Below are 22608 nucleotides of genomic sequence, written 5' to 3'. Positions count from 1 at the left end.
ACACCCTCTCCAGCATTTATTATTTGTAGACTTTTGATCGCAGCCATTCTGACTGGTGTGAAATGGTACCTCATAGTGGTTTTGATTTGCATTTCTCTGATAATGAGTGATGTTGAGCATCTTTTCATGTGTTTGTTAGCCATCTGTATGTCTTTTTTGGAGAAATGTCTATTTAGTTCTTTGGCCCATTTTTTGATTGGGTCGTTTATTTTTCTGGAGTTGAGCTGTAGGAGTTGCTTGTATATTTTGAGATTAGTTGTTTGTCGGTTGCTTCATTTGCTATTATTTTCTCCCATTCTGAAGGCTGTCTTTTCACCTTGCTAATAGTTTCCTTTGATGTGCAGAAGCTTTTAAGGTTAATTAGGTCCCATTTGTTTATTTTTGCTTTTATTTCCAATATTCTGGGAGGTGGGTCATAGAGGATCCTGCTGTGATGTATGTCGGAGAGTGTTTTGCCTATGTTCTCCTCTAGGAGTTTTATAGTTTCTGGTCTTACGTTTAGATCTTTAATCCATTTTGAGTTTATTTTTGTGTATGGTGTTAGAAAGTGGTCCAGTTTCATTCTTTTACAAGTGGTTGACCAGATTTCCCAGCACCACTTGTTAAAGAGATTGTCTTTAATCCATTGTATATTCTTGCCTCCTTTGTCGAAGATAAGGTGTCCATATGTGCGTGGATTTATCTCTGGGCTTTCTATTTTATTCCATTGATCAATATTTCTGTCTTTGTGCCAGTACCATACTGTCTTGATAACTGTGGCTTTGTAGTAGAGCCTGAAGTCAGGTAAGTTGATTCCTCCAGTTCCATTCTTCTTTCTCAAGATCGCTTTGGCTATTCGAGGTTTTTTGTATTTCCATACAAATTGTGAAATTATTTGTTCTAGCTCTGTGAAGAATACTGTTGGTAGCTTGATAGGGATTGCGTTGAATCTATAAATTGCTTTGGGTAGTATACTCATCTTCACTATATTGATTCTTCCAATCCATGAACATGGTATATTTCTCCATCTATTAGTGTCCTCTTTGATTTCTTTCACCAGTGTTTTATAGTTTTCTATATATAGGTCTTTAGTTTCTTTAGGTAGATATATTCCTAAGTATTTTATTCTTTTCATTGCAATGGTGAATGGAATTGTTTCCTTAATTTCTCTGTTTTCTCATTATTAGTGTATAGGAATGCAAGGGATTTCTGTGTGTTGATTTTATATCCTGCAACTTTACTATAATCATTGATTAGTTCTAGTAATTTTCTGGTGGAGTCTTTAGGGTTTTCTATGTAGAGGATCATGTCAACTGCAAATAGTGAGAGTTTTACTTCTTCTTTTCCAATTTGGATTCCTTTTATTTCTTTTTTTGCTCTGATTGCTATGGCCAAAACTTCCAAAACTATGTTGAATAGTAATGGTGAAAGTGGGCACCCTTGTCTTGTTCCTGACTTTAGAGGAAATGCTTTCAATTTTTCACCATTGAGGATAATGTTTGCTGTGGGTTTGTCATATATAGCTTTTATTATGTTGAGGTATGTTCCTTCTATTCCTGCTTTCTGGAGAGTTTTTATCATAAATGGATGTTGAATTTTGTCAAAGGCTTTCTCTGCATCTATTGAGATAATCATATGGTTTTTATTTTTCAGTTTGTTAATGTGGTGTATTACATTGATTGATTTGTGGATATTGAAGAATCCTTGCATCCCTGGGATAAAGCCCACTTGGTCATGGTGTATGATCTTTTTAATGTGTTGTTGGATTCTGATTGCTAGAATTTTGTTAAGGATTTTTGCATCTATGTTCATCAGTGATATTGGCCTGTAGTTTTCTTTTTTTGTGGGATCTTTGTCAGGTTTTGGTATTAGGGTGATGGTGGCCTCATAGAATGAGTTTGGAAGTTTACCTTCCTCTGCAATTTTCTGGAAGAGTTTGAGCAGGATAGGTGTTAGCTCTTCTCTAAATTTTTGGTAGAATTCAGCTGTGAAGCCGTCTGGACCTGGGCTTTTGTTTGCTGGAAGATTTTTGATTACAGTTTCAATTTCTGTGCTTGTGATGGGTCTGTTAAGATTTTCTACTTCTTCCTGGTTCAGTTTTGGAAAGTTGTACTTTTCTAAGAATTTGTCCATTTCTTCCACGTTGTCCATTTTATTGGCATATAATTGCTGATAGTAGTCTCTTATGATCCTTTGTATTTCTGTGTTGTCTGTTGTGATCTCTCTGTTTTCATTTCTAATTTTATTGATTAGATTTTTCTCCCTTTGTTTCTTGATGAGTCTGGCTAATGGTTTGTCAATTTTATTTATCCTTTCAAAGAACCAGCTTTTGGCTTTGTTGATTTTTGCTATGATCTCTTTTGTTTCTTTTGCATTTATTTCTGCCCTAATTTTTAAGATTTCTTTCCTTGGTGTCATTTTCTAAGCCAGAAAATGCTAGTGGAGGGCTAAGCTTGGGAGGAAAAATCATGTATTAAGTCTTGGAAATATTCCATTTGAAGTACTTTTAAAGATATCCAAGTTGAGGCAGTTGGATCTGAAGAGAGTCTTTACCTTAAAATGTGTATTTGAATGCAATTAATGATCATGAAGGAAATAGCAACCCACTCCAGTGTTCTTGCCTGGAGAATCCCAGGGACAGGGGAGCCTGGTGGGCTGCCATCTATGGGGTAGCACAGAGTCAGACACAACTGAAGTGACTTAGCAGCAATGATCATGAAAGCTATGGACATGGATGAAATTATTTGGGGACAAAGCAGTAGGGTGGGGGGCAGGAAAGGGCAAAAGCCTTAAAGAATCCTGATATCTAATGACCATATGAAGAAGGAAAACCTGAAAAACTCAACAAAAAAAGTTACATTCAGAGAGGGAAGAGAAGAACCAACAAAATTTGACACGCCACTAAAAGTCCCTAACTTTCCACAGAAAAAAGTTAAAAATGGGTCCAAGCCGAAAACGAGCTTTCTCTTCTCCAAACTCCTAGAAGCCTCAATGAACTGCTAGAATGTTTGGTACAAACGCAGTGGACACACTGCCCCTAATTAAGCATGCAAGTCAGCATTTCCCATATCCTATCATCAGCATTAGTCGTGAGATGTTCATTTGTGAGGCTTGCCATCCATATAGTTTTTGATTCCTACAATGCTCTTGGACAATATGAGTTAAATAAACGATTTTTATACTATTGTTTTCTTAACTTCATTGCTGAGGTAAAGGTGTCCACACCCTCTCCTTCAGTTGGTACAGACTCAAAAACTTCTGCAAGCACACTATGCAGATGACAAAATACCACTTTCTCTCACTGCTTGAGCATGAACTCTCAAAATGTTTCCTACAGCTTTGCCATTTGTTAAGGTCTTATTTACTTTTCAGTCCATATGCTAAGAGTAGAGACACATTTTACTGCGAGAGTTTTGTTCGGGCAGTTGGTATGGACAGTCGCCCATCATGGAAAACAATACCCTCTTGACAGCAGGGAGGACACAGACTTGCTAGATTCAATCCTTTCATCCCAATTTAACACTCCCTTTGTGGATAGAGAAAAATAATTTAACCTAGCTAGCCAGAGTTTTACACATACTGAAGTGTTCACTGCTGCTTCTATACCTGAGTTTTTAAAGTTTTAGTTTAAATCACTGTTTAAAAATTCATACATCCAGATATTTTGTCATCTAACCACTATGACTATGATTCTCATTGAATTGAACAACAAAAACTTCTAATGTGCTATTATTTCACCTGGTTATTTTAATTTCCATCCTCAGTTGCAGTGTTTTTAGAATAGGATGGGAAAATGCTAACTGGTTTTTCCATAAGGGCAGACAGCATTTTAAAATCAGAAGTAATATATAACACAATTGTAGTATCAAAGCGTCCCATTTTTGCAGACTGAAGACAAAGTCTTAAAAATCTGTGGAAAACATGTCGTTTTCCAGAATTCCACGTCATCTGTAAATACAGTTCATTATAGTGGATAAAACATTATATTAATCTATCAGTGCTAAAAAGATGCCATACAGGCAGGAGGCAGCTTTCTATGTTGGCTCCACAAATGGTATTTACATGCCAAATAATGATTTCAACAACTGACTCGTTAAAAAGAAAAGCATCAAAATATGTCCTGGCAACATTTAAGAGACAGAAGCCAACCAAATGTCCTACGGGGTGGGGGAGGGTGGGAATCAAAAGCCACATTCATATATTCCCTCCATATAAAATCCATGAAGCATCTGTAGTGAACTGGCACTCAAGTACCCAAAATGTGATACAACTTAAAAGGTGATTGTTTCACCCAAAGCGAGCACATAAATGCTATGGCAACAAATTGCCTTTGTTTCTGGGGTACTGCCAGTTTTGTGTAAATTTTAATGAATTTTAGGGTTTTAGTTTGCTAAATTATACAGGTTTCTCAATTATGCTTTAAATATTTTAATTTTAGAAGAATTAATTTAAATCAAACACCCTGGTAAGATGCAAGGAGCCACTGTGCCGTGGAAGATTGTCTCTGCAGTAGGAAGAGGAGGAATATTGTTTTCTTTGCTCTGATACTGGAGTGATCTAGAAAACCGTCAGCTTCCACATCTTCATCAATATTCATATCAGTGCCTAGAAAAATATTCAGCAATTTCACAACTATTTAAATCAATATTCGTTTAATATTGGGTAGAAATGAAATTGCATGGCATCTTTGTTGAATGCATCCTTTATAGAAATGTATCCAATCCAGAAGAAATCATTCCTAAAATAGCGAACAAAATAGCTAACTTGGAAAAACAAACAGTGACAGTTTGGTCAGAAAAAAGGGCAAATTTTATGTGAACGCTCCCCTAGGCTTTGAAAGTGAGTGTTAGTCGCTGGGTTGTGTCCAACTCTGTGATTCCATGGTCTATAGCCCACCAGGCTCCTCTGCCCATGGGATTCTCCAGGCAAGAATACTGGAGTCGGTAGGTATTCCCTTCTACAGGGGATCCTCTGGACCCAAGGATCAAACCTGGGTCTCCTGAATGGCAGGCAGATTCTTTACCATCTGAGCCACTAGGGAAGCCCTAGGCTTTAAATACAGTATTTTAATACCAGATTTCCAAGTTCCCAAGGATACTCCTAGGATTCTTTAGCAAACTAAAACTTAAGTTACAAACAAACAAATGAAATCAGGGAGCCCAATTTGCTCCCTGCAGATGTCTTTGCATGAAAAGATCTGTTATCAAAAGTAAAAGAGAGCTAAGCAGAAGGACCACACTGACTCCTAGTAATCTGGGCTCACAAGACCTGAACTAGGAGATTCAGGACAAAACTTTTTTAAGAATACCTTGAACTAGCTAGATGCTAGGCTTTCAAAGATCAACTGTTCAAAGCAGATTTGCTTATTACCTAATATTTATAGAAGGCATGTGTTAAGATCTGCAAGAATAATGCCCTCTTAAATTTCTAAAAGCCATCCTAGAATTCTGTTTTCTTACGGTGGGGCTTCCCTGGTGGCTCAGTGGTAAAAAGTTCGCCTGTAATACGGGAGACGCAGGTTCGATCCCTGTGTGGACGATCCCCTGGAGGAAATGGCACCCCGCTCCAGTATTCCTGTCTAGGAGATCCCATGGACCGAGGAGCCTGGCAGGCTTACAGTGCATGGAGTCGCAGGAGAGTAGGACACGACTTAGCGACTAGACAACAATGTTGAGAAGAGAAAACCTCACATTAATAGTTCCCTGATATATTTTTGATGTCATTTTAGTAGAATTTCTCTTTGATTTAGTCTTATATAAGGTAATAAACTGTCAAATGAAATTTTAAAAGGTTAGATGTTTTCACTGTATATAAAAACAACAGTATTTTTATTTCCACAAATAATACTCCCAGTGGATTAAGACACTCAAGTCCTATTTCAAAAAAAATCAGAGTAGAATCCAGTATTCATTGCTGAGAATCCTGAAAAAGCATTTAAGGATAAAATTTGGGGCACTGTAGTAAAAGCTGGTAATGTCATCAATATAAACATCTCATACACATATTATCAATTTGTTAAGCAATTTTTCTAGGTGCCAGGAAAAAGCCAGTAAAAATATTGGTTCACAAGCCCCTAACAGATTCTAATATGGAGAAGACAAACTTGATATGAATTAAGATATGATTAATAATTTCCTTATTAGACATAAATATGCAGTAAAGAGAATCTTGTCATTCATATGAAGGGAGACATTCACTTCAAGAAGGCTTAACCCTGAGAGGTGTCCTGCTGCGTGCTATAAGAACTCTTAAGACCCAATGGCAAAATTCTTATTAGATGCCACAGGTCCTGTCCTTTTATTTTTTTAATTTTGCCATTTTTAACTGCCTATCTTCTGCTTGCCCCACTCTTCTGTTACATACAGTGAGAAGCATGTCAGTAGAAACATATTAAAGCACAATATATATTTGAATAAGTTGGCATTTCCTTCTAAAAAATAAAAGAGAGAACCAAGAATTTCAACTGATAAGAGTTATGCATATGTAAGCTCTGTATTTGGATCAGCCGAGTCTGGCAGAAATGCAGGTGAATGCTGGAGGTAATCTATGAGTAAGAAATTAAAAGTTCATGCACCTGCAACCACCTTTTGTCAATGCGCCAAAATACATGAAGCGTAAATTTCAATTTCAGGTTATCACAAAATTCACAGTTGGTTAAAAACAAGGCAATATTATAATAGCAGGTAAAAGTCACATGTTCCAAAATATTTTATAAAATTCTTTCCTTTTACTCAAATAATATCACACTGACTATCACTAAGGGAAAAGAAGGCCTTCATGACAAGTAGTGTTAAGTCAGTAAGTCTGAGCTGAAGTATAACCTTTAGAGAAAGTGACCATCATCTAAGTAGAGAGAACTAAACTATGTTTCTGCATACTCTGATCATACTGCATTATCAATCATACTATTTTAAGCATTTTCTTTTATCTATATGGCAGTGTTCCCCATTTCATCCAAAAACTATTATGGGTTTGGCTCCAAAAAACCAGAGTAGATACATTCCACCCTATCACTTCCACTACTTGCGATGGAGTACTCTGGGCCATAATTTGTATAAGAAGACTCCATCAGAACTTGAGAGGCAACCCGGTGGTTGAGGCCCCTGTTTTCTGTTTGCTCAGAAGCTTCTGGGTTTTGTTGTGGTTATGGTTTGTTGGTTTTGCCTCCTATGTATTCTGGCTTGGGTTCTACTGCAGTCCAAAATATGGACAGAAAAAGCCCTAGAGATGCTCGCAGGGTCTACCCAGAGGCCCAGGAAAAGAAGCAAAGGAGCCGGGGAACAGAAGCCTTTGGTTTCATCCTCCCTACTCCAACCCAAGAAGCGGTGCCCCTCTTCCTTCCTATAGAGATGTAGTGACCTTGTTGACTCTCCACACCTTTCACCAGGTGAACACAGCCACAAAGCTGTGTCCTTTCCCTTCTCCACCATCACTATGCAGCAGATCCTGGGGATGGAGCCCTGCCCACTCCCCTATCCCAAACCAATAGAGCCTGGGAAGATTCCGGGCCACTTGCCCTGCCCACTAGTGAACATCCAGTCCCTGAGCGTGAATCCCTACTGACTCCCTTTGTCCTATGGGAGGCGAGTGCTAGCAAAGAGACGAGTTCCTTCCTCCCCTCAGGGACACTGTGCAGGGAGACTGTGCAGGACGGAACCCTGGGAGGGCTGCCAGGAGGCTGAAGCCCTGACTTTACACTGAGTAGAACAGTAAGGGAGAGCCCTGAGAACCAAAAGGAGAAGATCGCAGAGAGAAAGGAGCTAAAAAAGGGATACTTTAAATCCGAGTATGATGTCCTGAGCCTACCCCCAAAATTGTGCATGCATGAATCCCACCAGAATCAGCACCACAAAAATTCTGAGCATTGAGTTTCAGATTGGCCTCTGGGAGAAAGACACAGAGAGATGGACCAGAATAGCACTGTAAAGGCTTTGAAAACAAGACTGACACTGGAACCACAATCCACAGAAAGTGAGTAAGGACATGTGGTCTGATCTTAACTGGGCTGACCATCTGCTAAAAGAAACAATCACAAGAACGTAAATCCAGATGACTTTAAAAGGATCCAGAATATCATAATGTAAAAGTATAATCATAATGTAAAAGAATTCAGAAAACCTAAACACCTCGGGAAAGGAGCATTTCAAGGCTGTATATTGTCACCCTGCTTATTTAACTTCTATGCAGAGTACATCATGAGAAACGCTGGGCTGGAGGAAGCACAAGCTGAAATCAAGACTGCCAGGAGAAATAGCAATAACCTCAGATATGCAGATGACACCACCCTTATGGCAGAAAGTGAAGAAGAACTAAAGAGCCTCTTGATGAAAGTGAAAGAGGAGAGTGAAAAAGTTGGCTTAAAGCTCAGCATTCAGAAAACTAAGATCATGGCATCCAGTCCCATCACTTCATGGCAAATAGATGGGAAAACAGGGGAAACAGTATCAGACTTTATTTTTGGGGGCTCCAAAATCACTGCAGATGGTGACTGCAGCCATGAACTTAAAAGACACTTGCTCCTTGGAAGAAAAGCCATGACCAACCTAGACAGCGTATTAAAAAGCAGAGACGTTACTTTGCAAAAAAAGGTCCATCTAGTCAAGGCTATGGTTTTTCCAGTAGTCATGTATGGATGTGAGAGCTGGACTATAAAGAAAGCTGAGCACTGAAGAATTAATGCTTTTGAACTGTGTTGTCAGAAAAGACTCTTGAGAGTCCCTTGGACTGCAAGGAGATCCAACCAGTCCATCCAAAAGGAAATCGTTCCTGAATATTCATTGGAAGGACTGATGCTGAAGCTGAAACTCCATTACTTTGGCCACCTGATGCAAAGAACTGACTCATTTGGAAAGACCCTGATGCTGAGAAAGATTGAAGGTAGGAGGAGATGGGGCCAACAGAGGGTGAGATGGTTGGATGGCATCACCAACTCAATAGACATAAGTTTAAGTAAACTCCGGGAGTTGATAATGGACAGGGTGGCCTGACATTCTGCAGTCCATGGGGTCACAAAGACTCAGACACAACTCAGCGACTGAACTGAAACACCTCTTTAAAAAAGATGCTCAACAAACGCCAAACCCAAGATGACCCATTAGAAATACCAGATAAAAATTTTAATGTAGCTATTATATCTGTAGGGCAATATTCCCCAACCATTTGGCACCAGTTACCGGTGTCATGGAAGACAATTTTTCATTGGTACAGGGGTTGGGGGGAAAGGGGGGATGGTTTCAGGATGATTCAAGCACATTGAATTTATTGTGTACTTTATTTCTATTATTATTATATCAGCTCCACCTCAGATCATCAGGCATTAGATCCTGGAGGCTGGGGACCCCTCCAGTGCAGGGAAATAAAACTTTTCCAGATTTCTCATTGCTCCTATAAAAAACCTAGCCTTCTGAGACTCTTCAAATACCTTGAGAATTTGATCAACACCTGTTGGTTAGTTAATTGCTCTGATACGGCAGGATAATAAAATTTTCTAATTTTCCTGGGCTACAAAATGCTTACAGCCTTGACGAGATCCCTGGGGCTTCTGAGGTGGCACTAGTGGTAAAGAACCTATCTGCCAGTGCAGGAGACTTAAGAGATGCTGGTTTATCCCTGGGTCAGGAAGATCCCCTGGAGGAGGAAATGCCAACTCACTCCAATATTTTTTTGACAGGAGAATCCCACAGACAGAGGAGCCTCGTGGGAAATAGTCCATAAGGTCGCAAGGAGTCGGACAAGACTGAAGCAAGTTAGCATGCAAGCACAAACTAGATCCCTAGGTTAAACTCAGAAGGTGCCGAGGAGACTGGCTCACTATCTTCCTCGGTATTTACATGTCAAAAAAGAGGGTTTTAGAAGTTGGAAACATTTCTAGGTTATAAAGGTAGAGACACACAGGGCTATCTGCCTCCTGGAGAGACGTTATGTACATATCAAAGAGCTGGAGTTTAGATTCCAGCTCTTTGTTACCAAGGAGACCTCTTTAGGAAGAGTGAAGCATAGGTGCCTCCTGCCTCTTTATCAGCAGCTGCTGCTAAGTCGATTCAGTCGTGTCTGACTCTGTGCAGCCCCATAGACAGCAGCCCACCAGGCTCCCCTGTCCCTGGGATTATAAGCAGAGAAAAGTTATTTTCCTTGTCTCTCATCTATGGTGTGTTTATGTAGGGAAATTTCCCATAGGCTCTTGTTGGGTATAGGGATAAGCCCTGGAGTAAGAGAGCACTTAGCCTTAAGAAATCTGTTTTTGACCCAGAACATCACATTTACACATTAAGGGTAAAATTAACAAAGATAAATATTAAAAACCCCACAGCAGCATGACCCAAAGGTATGGGCAAGCACCCTTGGAATGAATGGAGAGGTTCTCAGCAAAGAAATGGAAGTTACAAAAAAACAACCAAACGACTTAAAGGAAGGGAGAGGGATTTCCCTGGTGGTACAGTGGCTAAGAATCTGCCTGGGATGCAGGGCACATGGGCTCGATCCCTGGTCTGGGGAAGATTCCACGTGCTGCAGAGTAACCAAGGCCGTGTGTGTGCCACGACTCCTAAGTCCGTGTGCCGAGAGCCTGTGCTCTGCAACAGGAGAAGCCACCACAATGAGAAGCCCACGCACCCCAACAAGGAGTGGCCCCTGCTTGCCACGATTAGAGGATGCCCTCGTGCTGCAATGACGACTCAGCGCAGCCAAAAATAACTAACCAAAAAAAAAAAAGGGGGGAGAAAATATAATATGAAGGAAATAAAAAGAGAAAAGGAAAAAAGGAAGCTAATAATAAACCTGGAGACATAAATATATCAACACTTGATTTAAATGTAAATGGTCTTAAAAAACATTAGTCAAGAGATATAAATTGTAAAATTGGATTAAAATAAAAACTAGGCCCAACTATATGTTATCTACAAGAAGGGAAATATAATGATCCATATATATCAAAATGGAAAAGATAAATATAATATAATGATCCATATATATTAAAATGGAAAAGATAAACAATACTAACACTATTAAAAAAATGCTTACTATCAGTAGTTGACTTCAGATCAAGAAAAATTACTCTAATTTTTAAAACATCAATATATTAAAACAATAATATACTGCAAATAAAGCTTATCCCAAGTAGTGCAAGATTGTTCAACAGTTAAAAATTAATCAATGTGATTCACCATATTAATAGGCTTAAAAAGAAAACCCATACAATCAAAGCAATAGAGGTAGAAAAAGCATTTGACAAGATTTAACATTCATTCAAATAAGAAAAAACCTAGCAAATCAGGAATAGTAGGAAATCTGATTTGATAAAGTTCATCTTTAGAAACATCTACAGATGACATCACTCGTAATGCTAAGAGATTGAACCCTTTCAGTTTAAAATCAGCAAAAAGATAAGGGTAACTGCCACCATCACTCTTACTCAATAGTATACTGGAGATTCGAGCCAGTTCAAGAAAGCAAGAGAAAGAAAGAAAACACATTCAGGTTGGAAAGAAAGCAATAATACTGTCTCTAATGAGAGACAACGTGATTGTCTACACAGAAAAATCCCAAGGAATCTATACACACACACACAATTTTTAGAATTAATAAGCAAATTTAACAAGATCATAAGATACATATCAGTTCATAAAAGTCAACAGTATTTTTATATCCACTGTGCTGTGCTGTCCTTAGTCCTCAGTTGTGTTTCGTGACCCTGTGGACTGTAGCCCACCAGGCTCCTCTGTCTATGGGGATTCTCCAGGCAAGAATACTGGAGTGGCTTGCCACCCCCTCCTCCAGGGGATCTTTCCAACCTAGGGAATGAACCTAGGTCTCCTTCATTGAAGGCAGATTCTTTACCAGCTGAGCTACCAGGGAAGCCCAAGAAAATTTGGAAACCAATTTTTTTTTTTAACTTCTATTTACAGTAGCTAAATGGTGACTGCAGCCATGAAATTAAAAGACGCTTACTCCTTGGAAGGAAAGTTATGACTAATTTAGACAGCATATTCAAAAGCAGAGACATTACTTTGCCAACAAAGGTCCGTCTGGTCAAGGCTATGGTTTTTCCTCTGGATGTGAGAGTTGGACCGTGAAGAAGGCTGAGCGCTGAAGAATTGATGCTTTTGAACTGTGGTGTTGGAGAAGACTCTTGAGAGTCCCTTGGACTGCAAGGAGATCCAACCAGTCCATTCTGAAAGTGATCAGCCCTGGGATTTCTTTGGAGGGAATGCTGCTGAAGCTGAAACGCCAGTATTTTGGCCACCTCATGCAAAGAGCTGACTCATTGGAAAAGACTCTGATGCTGGGAGGGGTTGGGGGCAGGAGGAGAAGGGAACGACAGAGGATGAGATGGCTGGATGGCATCACTGACTTGATGGACGTGAGTCTGAGTGAACTCCAGGAGTTGGTGATGGACAAGGAGGCCTGGCGTGCTGCAGTCCATGGGGTCACAAAGAGTCGGACACAACTGAGCAACTGAACTGAACTGAAGGTATATATTAGGAAAATATTCTACATACTTAAAAATAAAATGTTAATGAAACATCAAAAAAATAGACTAAATGGAGAGATGTACGAAATTCATGGATTAGACAATTCACTATAATCCAGATATCAATTTTTCTCAAATCTGTCTACAGATTTAACATAATCGCAATTAAACATCCATGCAGGATTAATTTTAACTATAGAAAAGCTCAGTCTAAAATATATATGGAAAAGGAACAGAATATTCACAACAATTTTGAAAAAGTGGGGCAATTTTGAAAACTGTGGACACTATTCAATTCTTAGACATTATACAATGCAATAGTATCAAGACAGAAAAGTATTGGTGACAAGATAAACACAGAGATTAAAACAACAGAAGATACTCTGGAAAAAGATCCACTCAAATACTGTCAGCTAGTTTTCTACAAAGGTGCAAAGGCAATTCAATGGAGAAAGTCCAGCCTTTGCAACAAATGACACAAGGAATAATTAACATCCATATTTTAAAAAATCCTCAGCCTGTACCTTGCACCATATTAAAAAAAAATGCTCAAAATGTAAATGTAAATTGATGTAAAATGTAAAACAATAAAACTAAGGGTAAACGACAAAATTACAAAATGTTTAGGTGAAAACAAAAAAGAAAATATGACCTTGGTTTAGGAAAGAGTTCTTAGATAAACACCATGATCCATAAAAGAAAAAAAAAATGGTGAATTAGACTTTTCTCTATTAAGATGGCTTAATCCTGGATCGGGACGATCCGCTGGAGAAGGGATAGGCTGCCCACTCCAGTATTCTTGGGATTCCCTTGTGGCTCAGCTGGTAAAGAATCCACCTGCAATGCAGGAGACCTGGGTTGGATCCCTGGGTTGGGAAGACCCCTTGGAGAAGGGAAAGGCTATCCACTCCAGTATTCTGGCCTGGGCAATTCCATGGACTATACAGTCCATGGGGTCACAAAGAGTAGGACCCGACTGAGCGACTTTCACTTCACTTCATTAAGCAGTAAAGAATTCACCTGCCAATACAGCAGATGAAGTAGATGCAGGTTCATTTGATCCTTGGGTCAGGAACATCCCCTGGAGTAGGAAATGGCAACCTACTCCAGTATTCTCGCCTAGAAAATTCCATGGACAGAGAAACCAGGCAGGCTACATTCCATGGGATTGCAAAAGAGTTGGACATGACTGAGTGAGCAAGCACTATTAAGAGTACTTTTAAGAGAATAAAGACACAAGTCACAGATTAGAAAATATAGGACTTGTATCCAGAACATTATATATATATATATATATACATATATATATATATATACACACACACACATATATGTGTCTTCTTTGGTGAAATATCTGTTAAAATCTTTTGCCTATTTTTTAAAAATTGTTTTTTTTTCTTATTGCTCAGTTTTGAGAGTTTATATATATATAGGAGCCTGACAGGCTACAGTCCATGGGGTTGCAAGAGTTGGATACAACTTAGCAACTAGATCATCATCATATACACATATACATATAATCCCCAGGAGTTCATATATTTTTTAAAAATAGGCAGAAGATTTTAACAGATATTTCACCAAAGATATATGAATGGCAAATAAACACAGGAAAAGGTTTCTAGCATCACTAGTCATTGTTGCTGTTATTTAGTCACTAAGTCATGTCTCACTCCTTTGTGATCCAGGACCAGGCTCCTCTGTCCATGGGATTTCCCAGGCAAGAATACTGGAATGGGTTGCCTTTTTTTCTCCAGGGATCTTCCCAACCCAGGGATAAAAATCCACATCTCCTGTGTTGGCAGGCGGATTCTTTACCACTGAGCTACCAGGCAAGCCCCATTAGTCATTACAGGCAAGCAAATTTAAAGCACAATGAGATACCTTTACATATCTATTAGAATGATTAAAATTAGGAATAATGACAATTCCAAGTACTAATAAAGATGAGATGAAACAGGAGCACTCAGACTCTACGTATGGGAATATAAAATGGCACAACCACTCTAGAAAACCAACTGGCAATTTCTTAGAAGCTTAAACATACACTTACCAGTGTAACCTAGCAAACTCACTATTAGTATTTAACCTAGAGAAATGAAAATTAATTTTTGCACAAAAACTTGAATGTATACAACAGCATTATTTACAACTGCCTCAGACTAGAAGCATTTAGGGAAAGTGAAGTTGTCGCTCAGTCGTGTCCGACTCTTAGCAACCTCATGGACTGCAGCCTACCAGGTTCCTCCATCCATGGGATTTTCCAGGCAAGAGTACTGGAGTGGGGTGCCATTGCCTTCTCCGAGAAACATTAAAAAAAAAAAAAAACCCTTTAATGGTGAAGGACACACAAATGGGTTAGTACATCTACACAATGAAATACTGCACAGAAACATAAAAGGACTAATTATCGATACACACAACAACTTGAATGGATCTCAAGTAAAATAACCCAGTCTCCAAAGGTTACATACTGCATTATTCCATTTATACAACATTCTAGAGGAGGCAAAAACAACATAGGAACAGAAAAAAATTAGTGGTTCCCAGGGGTTAGGCATGGGAAGGGTCACAATAACTCTTTGGCAGCACTGAAATTTTTCTTTATCCTGTTTGTTTGTGATAGTTACAAGAATCTATACAAGTAAAAAGCTCATAAGTGAAGTTGCTCAGTCGTACCCGAATCTTTGCAACTCCATGGGTAGTAAAGTAGGAAGTCAAGAAACACCTGGAGTAACAGGCAAATTTGGCCTTGGAATACAGAATGAAGCAGGGCAAAGACTAATAGAGTTTTGCCAAGAAAATGCACTGGTCATAATAAACATCCTCTTCCAACAACACAAGAGAAGACTCTATACATGGACATCACCAGATGGTCAACACCGAAATCAGATTGATTATATTCTTTGCAGCCAAAGATGGAGAAGCTCTATACAGTCAACAAAAACAAGACCAGGAGCTGACTGTGGCTCAGACCATGAACTCCTTATTGCCAAATTCAGACTTAAATTGAAGAAAGTAGGGAAAACCACTAGACCATTCAGGTATGACCTAAACAAATCCCTTATGATTATACAGTGGAAGTGAGAAATAGATTTAAGGGCCTAGATCTGATAGACAGAGTGCCTGATGAACTATGGAATGAGGTTCGTGACATTGTACAGGAGACAGGGATCAAGACCATTCCCATAGAAAAGAAATGCAAAAAAGCAAAATGGCTGTCTGGGGAGGCCTTACAAATAGCTGTGAAAAGAAGAGAAGCGAAAAGCAAAGGAGAAAAGGAAAGATATAAGGATCTGAATGCAGAGTTCCAAAGAATAGCAAGAAGAGATAAGAAAGCCTTCTTCTGCAATCAATGCAAAGAAATAGAGGAAAACAACAGAATGGGAAAGACTAGGGATCTCTTCAAGAAAATCAGAGATACCAAAGGAACATTTCATGCAAAGATGAGCTCGATAAAGGACAGAAATAGTATGGACCTAACAGAAGCAGAAGATATTAAGAAGAGATGGCAAGAATACACAGAAGAACTGTACAAAAAGATCTTCACCACCCAGATAATCACGATGGTGTGATCACTGACCTAGAGCCAGACATCCTGGAATGTGAAGTCAGGTGGCCCTTAGAAAGCATCACTACAAACAAAGCTAGTGGAGGTGATGGAATTCCAGTTGAGCTATTCCAAATTCTGAAAGATGATGCTGTGAAAGTGCTGCACTCAATATGCCAGCAAATTTGGAGAATTCAGCAGTGGCCACAGGACTGGAAAAGGTCAGTTTTCATTCCAATCCCAAAGAAAGGCAATGCCAAAGAATGCTCAAACTACCGCACAATTGCACTCATCTCACACTCTAGTAAAGTAATGCTCAAAATTCTCCAAGCCAGGCTTTAGCAATATGTGAACCGTGAACTTCCTGATGTTCAAGCTGGTTTTAGAAAAGGCAGAGGAACCACAGATCAAATTGCCAACAGCCGCTGGATCATGGAAAAAGCAAGAGAGTTCCAGAAAAACATCTATTTCTGCTTTATTGACTATGCCAAAGTCTTTGACTGTGTAGATCACAATAAACTGTGGAAAATTCTGAAAGAGATGGGAATACCAGACCACCTGATCTGCCTCTTGAGAAATTTGTATGCAGGTCAGGAAGCAACAGTTAGAAGTGGACATGGAACAACAGACTGGTTCCAAATAGGAAAAGGAGTTCGTCAAGGCTGTATATTGTCACCCTGTTTATTTAACTTAGATGCAGAGTACATCATGAGAAATGCTGGACTGGAAGAAACACAAGCCGGAATCAAGACTGCCAGGAGAAATATCAATAACCTCAGACATGCAGATGACACCACCCTTATGGCAGAAAGTGAAGAGGAACTCAAAAGCCTCTTGATGCAAGTGAAAGTGGAGAGTGAAAAAGTTGGCTTAAAGCTCAACATTCAGAAAACTAAGATCATGGCCTCCGGTCCCATCACTTCATGGGAAATAGATGGGGAAACAATGGAAACAGTGTCAGACTTCATTTTTCTAGGCTCCAAAATCACTACAGATGGTGACTGCAGCCATGAAATTAAAAGACGCTTACTCCTTGGAAGGAAAGTTATGACCAACCTAGATAGCATATTCAAAAGCAGAGACATTACTTTGCCAACAAAGGTTCGTCTAGTCAAGGCTATGGTTTTTCCTGTGGTCATGTATGGATGTGAGAGTTGGACTGTGAAGAAGGCTGAGCGCCGAAGAATTGATGCTTTTGAACTGTGGTGTTGGAGAAGACTCTTGAGAGTCCCTTGGACTGCAAGGAGATCCAACCAGTCCATTCTGAAGGAGATCAGCCCTGGGATTTCTTTGGAGGGAATGATGCTAAAGCTGAAACTCCAGTACTTTGGCCACCTCATGGGAAGAGTTGACTCATTGGAAAAGACTCTGATGTTGTGAGGGATTGGGGGCAGGAGGAGAAGGAGATGACAGAGGATGAGATGGCTGGATGGCATCTCTGACTCGATGGACGTGAGTCTGAGTGAACTCTGGGAGTTGGTGATGGACAGCGAGGCCTGGCATGCTGCGATTCACGGGGTCGCAGAGTCGGACACGACTGAGAAACTGATCTGATCTGATCTGATCTGGGTAGTAGCCTGCGCCAAGCTCCTCCATCCATGGGATTTTCAGGGAAAGAGTACTGGAGTGGGTTGCCATTTCCTTCTAGAGGGAATCCTCCCAACCCAGGGATGGAACCCAGGTCTCTCACATTGTAGACAGATGCTTTACCATCTGAGCACCAGGGATGGTGGCTCATAGTATTACACAATAAGGGCTTCCCAGGTAGCTCCACAGTAAAGAATCCACTTTCAATGCAGGAGAGACACAGGAGTCATGGGTCTGATCCCTGGGTCAGGAAGATCCCCTGGAGAAAAGAACAGCAATCCACTCCAGTATTCTTGCCTAGAGAATCCCATGGACAGATGAGCCTGGTGGGCTACAGTCCATGGGGTTGTAAAGGGTCAGACAGGACTGAGCAACTTAGCACAAGCATTACACAATAAAAAGGAGCATTTTAGAGTAAACAAACAAAAAAAAAAGAATATTTTAAAACACTCTTCTGGAGACTTGGTATAATTTACATTGGAAGAAAATTCTCAGGATTTAAGAATACAATAAAATGTTTAAATATCACACCAAGTAAAGACTATATACAAACCTGGTTATCAAACAAGAGCAAATCAAGATGCTAGAAGCAATCAAGTAGCAAAGATCGAGGTGCAAATGTATACAGAGTCTCCCATAAATTACAAATACATGTAAGTGCTTAAAATTCCTCTCTGTTATGCAGGCAGAAATCAGAGGAATATGGAGAAGAGGAAAATCTACAGGAGAGAAAGGAAGGTGAGGGAAATACCTGAGTGACCACCAAGCCTATGCTTCAGAGGAAGGGCCTGATCATTTTCAGGTCGAATGACAACCTCAGTATTGACTTTAACTTAGATTTGTCCCTAAATACTATCTAGAATAAAAGACCAATATTCATCAATACCTCCTCAAGGGCACCTGCAGAAATCCTGTGACCTGCAACATTTATCACGTCATCAACTCGAGACATAACATAAACGTAGCCTTCTTCATCCATGTACCCAGCATCCATGGTGTCATAGTATCCCTGAAAATAAAGAATAAAGAATGTCTGATTAGCATCTAGTATTAGGTAATGTAATTATTTTTAATCTTGGTAAAATATAAAATAGGATAAAAATAGGTTTGCATTTGGCTTTCTCACAACTAGCCTATTGAATTCCATTACTTCTGGTTTTGAAAGCTTACTATTAATAGAATCTGTTTGCTCCCTTGACATCCAGGAATAAATTAAAGTGTTCTTATATATGTTGAAGCTAAGCATTTGGACTGAAAGTTCCAAAGTTTACGAACCCAATTTCTTCTTTTAATGGAGAAGTAATAGCTCAATATTTCCAGTAGGCTTTGGTATTGCAAAAGTAGTTCTTTGATAGATTTCTTGTGTTAATTTCTAAAGGTGTTAAAGCTCTCTATTAATAATTACAAAATAGACCACTAATTTATTAACATAGATTTGGATTGGACTCGAGCTTCACTGAAATTATAGTTAAATAGTAAGTATAAAACTTAATTTTCTGTCAACTCAGAGTAGCAGTACAGTTTCACTGGTCCAGATGTTACAACAGAATGAAAAATCAAGAAGAATAAAATTAGAAAGAAAGAAATATTCCTCCCCCTAATGCTTCAGAATTGCGTTAATACCTGTATTATGAGCTTGGGCTTCCAGATAAATCCAGGCAAGTCACTATTTGTGCTTCTTAATCTTCCTAAAACTCAGTATGCTCATCTATTAAATAGGATAATGGACCGTGCCTTATAAGGCTATGAGTAGCATAAATGAGACGAACGAAGCATATGAAGAGGGCAGACTGACGCACATCATAAATCCTCAATAATTGGCAACTCTTACAGCAATTACTACAAGAAAGGCCGTCTAGAATACAGTTAAGAACGTGGGCCCTGGAGCCAGAAATTACAGGTCCAAAAGTCAGCTCTGTTCCTCTAAACAGTGAGCAAGTTACTCAACCCTTCTGAGCTGTTCAGCTGACAGGGCTGAGGTAACAAGACAGAGTATAGGTTCACTATATCTAGTTTAATCATAAACTACGGTCCATGGGGCTTTGAAGGAGCTTTCCATTTTGTTAAAGGTGCTCATGTTGAAAACCACATGCGCATATCCTGTGTCACTGTCAGGCTGTAATTAATCACATCAGTCCTCTGATGATTTGACTGGGGCCCATCGGGCAGATAGATGGGGCTTATTGGCGTCAATTCTAGACAAATCTTCTCAGCCACAGTCCTTTGGGGCATGTTTAACCTTGGCTACTGAGGTCATTTAACCCTGAGATGTCTTTCTCAAGGAAGCTATTTTAATTCTTGTCATTTGTCTAGTTGATTAGATTAGGTTTCCTTCACTCACAAATAATAAGGATAGAATGCTAAGTACTTAGACTCACCTTTGTTTTTTAATGCAATTCTAATCATTCACTCTTTTTTTACCCGGTGCATAATGAGGACCAGGTATTTCTCTAAGGGAAAGAAATAGAGGTGAAAAGACAGCAGCAAGATGAGAGTGGGGCCCTTTTGCGTATTATCAATTACATACTATTATAAACATAAACCACAGAGTAACAGGAAAATGATAAAACAGAATGCCAAAAGATACTTTTTCTTATCCAAAGCACTACAGTTGGATGTTGAGTATACTGTCTTTATCCTGTATTTGTATTTCAAAATAAAGAACTCAGAGGGCACTCAGGAATGAATGCCAATAATAGGCAAAGGGATTAAAAAAATACAATTTCTGGCAAGCAGAACAAATGTTCCTCAAATTTTGCTCATACAGAGGAGTTGTGCATGCATGCTAAGTTGCTTCAGTCGTGTTCGACTCTTTGCAACCCTAGGGACTGTGGCCCGCCAGGCCCCTCTGTCCATGAGATTCTCCAGGCAAGAATCCTGGAGTGGGTTGCCATTCGTCTTCCAAGGGATTTCCCCAAGCCACAGATCGAACCCATGTCTCTTATGTCTCCTGTACTGGCAGGTGGGTTCTTTACCATTAATGAGGTTCTAATGACAACTGTCCAGTTCTGATCAAGTGTTCTCAGTCTGTGAGGAGAAATCCAATGCAAGAAATCATATAGAAAGTCTCCAAAAGTTTTAGTTTAGCAAAGGGAAGTCGCTCAGTCGTGTCCGACTCAGCGACCCCATGGACTGCAGCCTACCAGGCTCCTCCGTCCATGGGATTTTCCAGGCAAGAGTACTGGAGTGGGGTGCCATCAAAGGCTGTTAACTTTCAGAAAAAAAATAAGAGAAACTGAGATATTTCTATGTCCAGAAACTGATTTAAAAAATATTAAAATGACTTATTTAGACATTTGAGCTTTGGGCATTCTTTCCCTCTGAGGTATGGAAACTGGTCCAGATAACCTTTAAGGGTAGTTTTGCGATCCATGATTCTAAGAGTAAGCTCCCTAATGTAATAGGCGAGAACTACAGAGAAGTATGTAAGGTGAGTTTAAAAAAAGAATAATAAAATTCTTACAGGAAATTTTTCAAAGTATAAATGCTTGAATGCCTCTTGATTCTTCCAGAGTCCTGAAAAAGCTCCAGGTGGTAATGGCAACCTTGTATAAAAACAGAGCATGGGAATTAGGACGAAAGTGGTAGTAAAGACAGATTGATTAGAAGTACTCATTTTCCGCCATGATGAGTAAGAACAATTCAAGTCCCACATTGAATTGTAACCCCTAAACCTGATAGATAGATCATGTCTAACTGAGGGTGAAGCAGCTGACCAAGACATAGCAAATTCACGGAAGGGTAACTGTAGTTTCTGAGAGGGGCACCAAAGGCATCTTGGCATTCAGATAGTGATTAGCATCAATCACTCTTTTGGTAAGAAGGATAACATCTGCAAAAAGGAACCAGAAATGCATCATTATATTACTTTTTAAGGGAAATTTCCTTCCACCATAGGCAAATAAATCAAAAAAATTTTTGACGTATCAAGGTACCAACTGCCACGTTTGCCAGTCTCGTTGTGCAGTGAGATGATCCAATGAAACATCCCATGCATAGTCTTATCTTCACAATCAATGTGTCTCCCCACTCTTCCATCTCCTGTTCTTCCTTTTCATGACAATCCAGACCTATGTTATTTCTCACCCCTATGAACCCATGAAGACATGTGAGCATATAAAATAGAAGATAGCATATATCTGTTCTTTGTAATCAATTTCCTCTTCAATTTCCTTCTTTTTTCCCATAATATTAAACAGGGATTATACATAAGAATCCGCCTGCAATGTGGGAGACCCCAGTTTGATTCCTGGGTTGGGAAGATCCCTTATGGCTCAGATGGTAAAGAATCTGCCTGCAACGTGGGAGACCTGGGTTCGATCCCTGGGTTGGGAAGATGCCCTGCAGGAAGGCATGGCAACCCACTCCAATATTCTTGCCTGGAGAATCCCCATGGACAGAGAAGCCAGTCCATGGGGTCCCAAAGAGCCAGACACGACTGAGCAATTAAGCACACACATATGACAAGGGCTCACCTCTATCTGCACGCATGTGTGCTCAGTCATGTCCGATTCTTTGTGACCCTGTGGGCTTAGCCCGCCGGGCTCCTCTGTCCATGGAGTTTTCCAGGCAAGAATACTGGAGTGGGCTGCCATTTCCCACTCTACAGGATGTTCCAGATCCAGGGATCAAAACTGCGTCTCTTGTGCCTCGTGCATTGGCAGGCGGATTTTTTACTACTGTACTACCTGCGAAGCCCATACCTAGCTACCTATCTTTACATGAATAAATACGTAAATTCTCATACCAGTTCCCTGCAGGAAGTACCACCTATCAAAAATAACCGCTCAGTGTACTTTCTGGACACAGAAACTTTTGAGATGCTTTATAGTTTGTAAATTCAGATACTGTCAATTTAAAGATTTTCAAAACCCTACCCTCTGGTACTCACAAAAGACACCAAGTGAAGCAGTGATTTCCCAGTGCTGAGGTGGGAAATGGAAAGGGAGGCAGACGCGGAGACTGCCAACATGAGGCAACATCAGCCGCTTCCAACCCCAGTCCTAGACTTCCGAGACACTGAATT

General features: G+C 39.8%; 1 protein-coding gene across 3 annotated transcripts in view; it reads right to left on the bottom strand.

Annotated features, from left to right (window-relative positions):
* ACSS3 (acyl-CoA synthetase short chain family member 3) overlaps positions 1–22608 on the bottom strand; it is a 194733-nt gene that overhangs the window by 24441 nt on the left and 147684 nt on the right. For all 3 annotated transcript variants that reach the window (XM_061415644.1, XM_061415642.1, XM_061415645.1), the window contains 2 exons: positions 21046–21127; positions 18469–18591 (listed from right to left, as the gene is read on the bottom strand). In XM_061415644.1, coding sequence (XP_061271628.1) covers positions 18469–18591; positions 21046–21127 — 205 coding nt within the window. The remainder of the gene's footprint in view (positions 1–18468; positions 18592–21045; positions 21128–22608) is intronic.

Source organism: Bos javanicus, chromosome 5 (genome assembly GCF_032452875.1).
Source record: "Bos javanicus breed banteng chromosome 5, ARS-OSU_banteng_1.0, whole genome shotgun sequence".
NCBI classification, from domain to species: domain Eukaryota; kingdom Metazoa; phylum Chordata; class Mammalia; order Artiodactyla; family Bovidae; genus Bos; species Bos javanicus.
This window is presented reverse-complemented; position numbering and strand designations above follow the sequence as displayed.